Source organism: Octopus sinensis, linkage group LG18 (genome assembly GCF_006345805.1).
Source record: "Octopus sinensis linkage group LG18, ASM634580v1, whole genome shotgun sequence".
Lineage (NCBI taxonomy): Eukaryota > Metazoa > Mollusca > Cephalopoda > Octopoda > Octopodidae > Octopus > Octopus sinensis.
This window is the reverse complement of record NC_043014.1, coordinates 47,620,405-47,629,544: the sequence shown is the minus strand read 5'-3', so window position 1 is coordinate 47,629,544 and position 9,140 is coordinate 47,620,405. Positions and strand designations below refer to the sequence as shown.

Genomic DNA, 9,140 nt, shown 5'->3' with positions numbered 1-9,140 from the left:
ATATATATATATATCTATATATATATATATATACACATTATATGTATATATATATGCATATATATACCTATGTATATATATATATACATATGTATATATGTATATATATATATATATATATATATATTATATATATATATATATATATATCTATTATATATATTATATACATACATACACCCACATGTATGTGTACCTATACATGCATACATACATATATATATATGTCATCATCATCATCGTTTAACATCTGCTTTCCATGTTAGCATGGGTTGGACGATTTGACTGAGGTCTGGCGAACCAGATGGCTGCACCAGGCTCCAATCTTGATCTGGCAGAGTTTCTACAGATGGATGCCCTTCCTAATGCCAACCACTCTGAGAGTGTAGTGGGTGCTTTTACGTGCCACCGGCCCATATATATGTTTGTGTGTGTGTGTGTGTGTGTGTGTGTAAATATATATATAAATGTGTAGGAGGCAATATGGCCAATGTTGGTGTTACATAACTGGCAGGGCCACATGGAGGCTATATGGCATGGTAGACAAAAACATCAACCACTTTGTCTGCAAAACCAAGTTGATGCTGGTGACCAAGTTTAAGGAGGTGTTTGCTGTTCTTCCCAGGGATGCAGTGAGGAACACATGTGCCAGGTTTTAGAGCTTTCTTGAGGTCATGGTGGAAGCTACTTTGAGTAAAATGTTGTCACCCAGCCATAATCTAGTTGATATTTTGTTGATTTTTTTTGACGAGTCATTGTGTTTTCTTTTCTTTTTATGCAACCTGTCAAATTTAGACACTCAAAACACCAATTTTTCCCCAAATTTTGAAAGTCCTTTTGCCTTTTAAAAATATCTCTCTGTCTTTCTCTAAGTATGTACCTGTCTCTCTGTCTATTGATCTGTCTCTCTGTCCATCAATCTGTCTGATTACCTGCCTGTCAACCTATCAATCAATCAATTAATCAATCAATCTATCTATCTATCTATCTATCTATCTATCTATCTATCTATCTATCTATCTATCTATCTATCTATCTATCTATCTATCTGTCTGCCTGTCTGCCTGTCTGCCTGTCTGCCTGTCTGTCTGTCTGTCAGTTTGCTCTCTTTTTCCCACCATTTTCACTCCTACTCTCCTCTCACCCTCTCATTGTCCGGTTATTTCCTTCACTTTGCTCATTTTCTTATTGTCTCTCTTTATATTATTTCCAGTGTCTTCTGTAGTCATATACACACTCACACACACACACACACATACACACAGCTATATGTTCTCATGCATTGCCTCTCTATCATATACACTTCCCTTACACTGTCACACAGACACCCCCTTACATCCACCTCACGTGTCTATATACAAGTATAAATAGGAGCAAAAATCTCACTCTTTATGATTCATTAGACAAGTAAACAAGTGGATACAAGAATGTTAAGGTAAGTCATTATTATTATTATTATTAGGAAAAATTTTCCTTGATACCTACTGCATTTGCCCATTATCCACTGGATGCTACTCAGATACTTGAAGTAGATAATAAATATAACGTTCTTAATACATTGGATGATTATATGAAGTTGAGATGTGCTAGGACCCGATAAATTTAAGAAAAAAAAACCAGGTCCACACCTGAGCGTATGATAAAAATGCAATAAAGCTTTGAAATTCAAGGTGATAGTGTTCTTTATAAACTGCGCAGTGCGCAATTCTTTGACTGAAACATTTTCATCCGTGGAGACAGTTATATGAATTAGGAGATAAGTTTTATCAATATGCTTTTTAACTGTTATATCTGGGTTTATATCTGGTTATATCTTGATAGTTAAATACCAGATCATGATATGACTAGTCTCAGATGATTGGTCAGAGATAGTGTTCATATTCTTATTATCAAATATTATTATTATTATCATTATTATTATTATTATTATTATTATTATTATTATTATTATTATTATTATTATTGTGTGAGAGAGCAGTTCATGCCATCAAAGTGACACTGGGGTAAAATATACAAAGCCCGATATACCCATCATGACTACCCGCCTGATAAGGGTACACCAGGCACATGCATCACAACCATATGTGCGCGACATGGTGATCTCATATCAAGATAAACAGCACATAACCTTGCAGGTGGGGTCCAGTTAGAATTTTCTTCAGGTTGAGTAGCCCATCCCGCTCAAAAGGTCCCTGAATAAGGGCTGTTTAAGGATGTTGAAAGAACCACCCATGTCTCCAGCGGTGAATTATTCAAACTACAAAGAATCCCTCTCAACACATGGCTATGATGCTCCCCACTACTTCTGCTCGTGATCAGAGATGCACATATCGTCAGCCACTAAGGGACATGCTCAACTGGTTAAAGTCAAACAACTGACAAGCAAATCTGTGGTATTGAGCAGAATATTTGCTGTAGCCCATCTTTTATACCAAGACAAAACAATGTACATGACAACACTTATTATTATTATTATCATTATTATCATTATTCTATGTTTGACTTTTGCTTTATATTTGTACAAGTTGGCTCCAAGTCTCACCCAGAGACCCCAAGAGCCAACAGGTTGGAAGTTCGTGATGTTGTTATGCTTAGTGTGCCATATATTTGGTTTTGTATATAGTGTTGTACTAGTGAATGTCAAAAAAAAAAAAAACGAAAATTATGTTTGTTTTAAAACTTGAGATTACATAGAAAGTATTTTGCGTAGGATATGAGCAGTTCCCATGAGCACTATCTTTTGAATTTCTGCCATTTTGGGGTTTCTTGGTATCTGAGCTAGGTAGCAATCAGCCCCTTTCGCTATCCCAGGGCACCTGGGAATGATAGCGAATGTATTATTATTATTATTATTATTATTATTATTATTATTATTATTATTATTATCATCATCATTATTGTATTAAAACTCTCAGCTTATTTGGCCGGGTATGATGGAAAGTGTCAGCTGTCCACAGCCAGTAGACTAAGGTGACACATATTTATTTGTCATGCTTCGAGAACCCTGCGAAGAATTCTTGCAGTTCCAAGCAATGCTGATTTTTCTAGGTATTCTACCTTCACACTTGCACTGATCTTCTTTAGCCATGCTGGTAGTCGAGGGCTGAGACTTCCAAGTGCACCAATTACTATTGGTATCACATCTACTCTCTTCATTGACCACAACCTTTGTATTTCCTACTTTAAATCATCACAGTTGTTTATTTTTTTTCTTCTTCTTCTTTCACATTAATCCTGTGATTATTATTATTATTATTATTATTATTATTATTATTATTATTACTATTATTCATTTAATCCTTTCATTACTGTATTTATTTTGAGATGCTCTGTGTTTCTTTCAATCATTTTAAATATAACAAAGAATTTTGTAAAATAACTTAGTTATCATTAAGCTAGTGTTTGGAACAAAAATTATGACTAACATTTGGTGGAAGATTTTAATTCAAAGCTTATGAAAATAAGACATTTTACCACAGAGCCAGAGCCGGTTTTGGCCGGGTTAGTAACAAAAGGGTTATTGTCTGTTTTACATACTGGCATGAGTAGAATGATTTGACAGAGAACCGGTGAGCTGCAGGCCTGCATTGAACTCCATGCCAAAAAGCTCCTATGTCATCTTTGGCATAGTTTCTGCAGATGGATGCCTTTCCTAAAGCCAACCATTTTACAGAGTGTACCAGGTGCTTTTTGAGCACCACCAGCACTTGCGGGATTGCTGTATCACAAAATACTGTGTGTCTGGAAATAATCAGGCCATTTTTCCTAACAATAACATCATCATCATCATCATCATTGTTTAACGTCCGCTTTCCATGCTAGCATGGGTTGGACAGTTCAACTGGGGTCTGGGAAGCCCGAAGGCTGCACCAGGCCAGTCAAATCTGGCAGTGTTTCTAAAGCTGGATGCCCTTCCTAACGCCATCCACTCCGTGAGTGTAGTGGGTGCTTTTTATGTGCCACCGACACAGGTGCCAGACGAGGCTGGTGAACAGCCACGCTCGGATGGTGCTTTTTTACGTGCCACCGGCACGGAGGCCAGGCCAGGCTGGCAAATGGCCACGATCGGATGGTGTTTGTTACGTGCCACCAGCATGGAGGCCAGTCGATGCGGTGCTGGCTACAGCCACGTTCGAATGGTTCTCTTATGTACCACCGGCACTGGTACCACAACTACAAATTCCATTGATGTTGATCGATTTCGATTTTGATTTGATTTTATATTTATTTGTTCACCATTTGGACTTTATCAGATGAAAACTGAGATTGTTTCTATGTTCTGTTTATCGAACTGAGAAAAGTGACACTGCAAGTGAGAGGTGTAAACTGCTATTTTTAGATTAAGTTCATTAGCAAAAGTACTTTACCCTAATTGGAAGTGAATGACTTACCTGAGACAAACACAAGATCTCATTATAGATTCTCACCTGGACAATTGTTGCCAGACATGTGAGAGCCACGTGGGTTGGTATTGTGTGGAAGTAGATGTGTGAAGTAAAAATGGTGGAGCAAAGTTTGAGAAAATGTGGATTGGTGAGGTGAGGGGGTCATTCAATACTTTTAGGGAAAATTCTTCTCTTTATGGTCTCACTGCCTTTTCTTGTGTGTAAGTTTATGTGTGTGTACATGAATGTGTCTATATGTGAAAATGTGTGGGTGAGAGTATTCACATATGCATATGCGTGTGTGTCTATTTAGTTCTCACTCACTCTCAGTGTCTGACTGTCTGTCTCACCACTATCACTCCATATATATGTATATGTAATTGTGTGTGTATGTATGTATCTGTCAGCCTGTCTGTCCATCTGTCCATTCATCCACCCATATGTATGTATGTATGTATGTATGTATGTATGTAATGTATGTATGTATGTATGTATGTATGTATGTATGTATGTATGTATGTATGTATGTACATGTATGTGCTTTCTTAAGACTGTAGGATGTAATTTGAGAGAGATTTGGCTGCTATTTTTGTAAACCAGTTGTATGCAAAAGTGTTTTCTTGTATCTGTAAATAAGTACCATAGGGTAGTACAATTGATGGCTTGAAGCAAGTGATTCATTGATAACTGGTAAGGGATTCAGTAGTTTATATCACTGGTTTCATATTCACACACCGGCAAAGTCATAGTAGACTAGCTTTCTATTTAGAGAGAGTGATAACTTTAATCTGCATAATATTATGGTAGCTGATTTAGGCATTGGCATTACAAACACATATGGTTAAAAAACGATTTGAATTAGATAAACTCTGCAAACCTTGCATCTAATTATTATTAATGCTTTTGTTGCCATATGTTTCAATTAAGTTTGAGAATAATGAAGAATATAATGAAATAACTTTGCCATTCATGAATGGAAGCACAAAACAGTGACTGACAGTAAAAAATACTTAAAACCTGTTCAAATGTGGTTGAGAGATATTTGAACATATAAAGGCTTTTCACTGCAGTTTGTCATGAAGAAAAAAATTCTTGCTTAAGACAAAAAGGTGTTAAAATGCCACAGACAGCTAAGAGCACTTTCCACTGGACTGATGGTTGCAAGCATTTTGAATACTTACTACTCATCAGCACCAGATACCAAAAGACAGGCAACTCTGACGTAGCTAGAAAGTGAAGCTCCCTTTATAAGAAAACAGTCAATATTAGTGACTGATGTTACTAAGCTGGTATTTTGGAATATTAAAAAAAATAAATAAATGCGCCCTTTTAAAGCCTAGCCAGGCTCATGGGCCTGGTTTCCCAGTTTCAATGGCGTATGTGTTCCCCAGCTGGACGGGACACCAGTCCATTGCAGCGTTACTCATTTTTGCCAGCTGAGTGGACTGGAGCAATGTGAAATGAAGTGTTTTGCTCAAGAACACAATGCATCGCCCGGTCCAGGAATCGAAACCACAATCTTACGATCATGATGCTGACACCCTAACCACTAAGCCACGCACCTCCACTTTTGGAACATTAGTTAACATGAAATATTGTCAGAAGGCTTTAATTTCGATCACTTTAAAATAGAGGGTCTTGTACCATAGAACCATTGTCGTTGTCTTTGTTGCTGTCGTTGTTATTGTTGTTGTTGTTGTTGATATTAACATTGTCATATCCCCAAATACTTGTTTAGAATCAATTATACTATGTTTCCTAACAATAGCATTATATTTATTTGTTTGCCACGGGCCTTCTGAAATGAAAACCTGGATTATTTCTGCGTTATATCTATAAAAAACAAGTCAGACGACACTGCAAGTGAGAGGTGTAAACTGCTATTTTTAGACTATGTTTCTTAGACAAAGCATTTTACCTTAATTGGAAGTGTATGGACTTAATCTAGGCCAAACACGAGACCTCATTAATGAGTCTCACATGGCCAATTGTTGCCGGACATGTGAGAGAGTAAAGTCACGTGGGTTGGTATTGTGCGGAAGTAGATTTGTGAAGAATTAAACGGTGGAGCAAAGTGTGAGAAAATGTGGAGTGGTGAGGTGAGGGGTCCATACATGACTTTCAGGAAAAATTCTTCTCATTAAATCTCATTTCCTTTTCATAAGTCTACCTTGGTTATTGTGTACGTGTTTATGCATATGTGTATATAAGTCTGTGAATACTTATTTGTGTCTTCTTGTATATGTGTGTATATAGGTGAGAGACTGCACAAAAGAATCTATTTGACATATCTCTATTAAACAATCTCCCCCCCCTCTCTCTCTGCTTATATACATATACACATATACAAATAACAATTTATGCAAAAATATATTTATACAGTCACACACAAACCACATATACACATATGAGGAAGAGGTACAATGTATTGAGTTTTTTTTTGTTGTAGTCTTCCTGATTTTTATTCAGATAATATAATAAATACATACATACACATACATACATACATACATTCATACATACATACATACATACATACATACATACATACATACATACATACATACACACATGCATACATACATGCATACATACATGCATACATACATGCATACATACATACGTACATACGTACATACATACATACATACATACATACATACATACACACATGCATACATACATACATACATACACACATGCATACATACATACATACATACATACATGCCTGCATACACATATATAATATATGAATACAAATATCTCATTCTCTCTCATTGACTTTATCTCTCTTGCTCAATAGATAGTCTCTCAGATTCTTGCCATCATATCCAATAATTTTCAGTCCCTTGTAGTTGATGCTACACTTCATTCATCCCTAACCTTCTCTAACTAGACATTATCCATTCACAACTTATACTTCAAACTTGCAAAAGAATCTGCCAAAATGAATTTTCAATGCCTGTCTCTTTCGACAGCAACAAAATACAAACACAAATGCTACTCATATCAGCAAAATCATCATTGATTGTCCCCTTTCTAATCTGATCATGAACAACACTAGTGACTGAGCTCTTCCTTTGCAGGCTGTGATGTGTGATTGTGCAGCATCTCTGCACTCAGTGATGTGAGACTGTGCAGTACCCTTGCACTCAGTGATGTGTAAAATTTGCAACATCCATGCATTTATTGATGTGTGACTATACACTACTTCTGCAGTCAGTGATGTGTGACTGTGAGTACCCTCCCATTAAAAAACTCAGTCACAAAGCTTTGATTGAACAACTACAGATATCTCCAAGAAAGGCCACTTCTCTAACCCTTAAATCCATCCTTAATAACTACCAGCCAGTACATTTCCTGTAAAGTACATCCTTAACATATCTAGGGTTGCATCCAAAAGACTGGTCCCTATTTTTATGATACTTCATCCCCCAACAATTATTGAGACTCTACAAAGATCGGATGAGGCTCACAGTGGAGTGCTGGTCTTACATCTGGGGTGGTTCTACTACCGAAGACACAGACATCCTTGACTGCATCCAGAGAAAAGCCATTTGGCTAATTAGCATAAAGTCACAGACATAGTCCATCCTCTAGATTACAGGTGTGCCATCTCCTCTCTCAGTCATATTTATTGCTACTATAATGGCCTCTGCTACCCAGAGTTGACTGGACACTTGCCACCTCACGTCAGGAATCCTTATCTCACATCTCTCTCCTCTTTTCTTCATCCCTTCTGTGCTTGGTCCCACCCTGGGCACCAGGCTACGCTGAACTAGTCCTTCCTAGATTGTCCTTCCTTGGAAGTCACCTCTGTGTGTGAGAATGCAAGAAACTTCCAAATGGTTGAAGGGACCTCCAGACCCACACAATACCACTCAACTTGCTGTGTGTGTCCATCTTTTCAGATGTTTGCCCTGCATCTTGGCTTCCAGCCCATTGCGATGGTAAGTTGCCAGCTGCAACATTTACCCACTCCTTGGCATGCTGTCACCAATGTCAAAGCAAACTTACTATTAACCATACTGGTACACATCCATACACATGTGTACAGACACGTGTGTGCTACAGAATGGCCATACTCAAAGCTGAGTCAGCATGAGTCATTACTCTGAGTTTCTTAATAAATCTAGTCACAAAGACACACATACATAGACACATGCATACATACATATATATGTGCGTATATATATATATATATGTATGTATATATGTTTATATATATATATATATATATATATATGTATATAATATATATGTATGTATATATATATGTTTATATATATATATGTATATATGTATGTATATATATATGTTTATATATATATGTACATATATATGAAGGAGATTATATATATATATATAGGAGAGTATATATATATGAAGGAGATTATAGAGGACTGAGAAATGTGGTGCATTGCTGTATTTAAAAAAACCCCACCACAACAGAATTGAGATCCTAAAACCTTGGGTCCATGTAAAAAGCACCAGTGCTGTGTCATTTAAAAAGCATCTGTGATGGTGCCACATAGAAAGCATCCAGTATACTTTGTGGAGTGGTTGGCATTAGGAACACCATCCAGCCATAGAAACCTAGCCAAAACGGACCATGGAATCTGGTGCAGCCCTTAGCCTACCAGTCCTGGTTAAGCCATGCAACACATCCCAGCATGGAACAGTGGATGTTAAATGATGACGATGACGACGATGATGATGATGATGACGACGATGATGATGATGACGACGATG

General features: G+C 37.0%; 1 protein-coding gene across 1 annotated transcript in view; it reads left to right on the top strand.

Moving 5' to 3' along the window:
* The first annotated feature begins 1,317 nt into the window (after window positions 1-1,317).
* Window positions 1,318-9,140, top strand: part of LOC115221668 (chorion peroxidase-like) — a 41,779-nt gene continuing 33,956 nt past the window's right edge. The window contains exon 1 of the mRNA XM_029791869.2: window positions 1,318-1,435. Within this exon, the coding sequence (XP_029647729.2) occupies window positions 1,428-1,435 (8 nt within the window). The 5' untranslated portion in view covers window positions 1,318-1,427. The remainder of the gene's footprint in view (window positions 1,436-9,140) is intronic.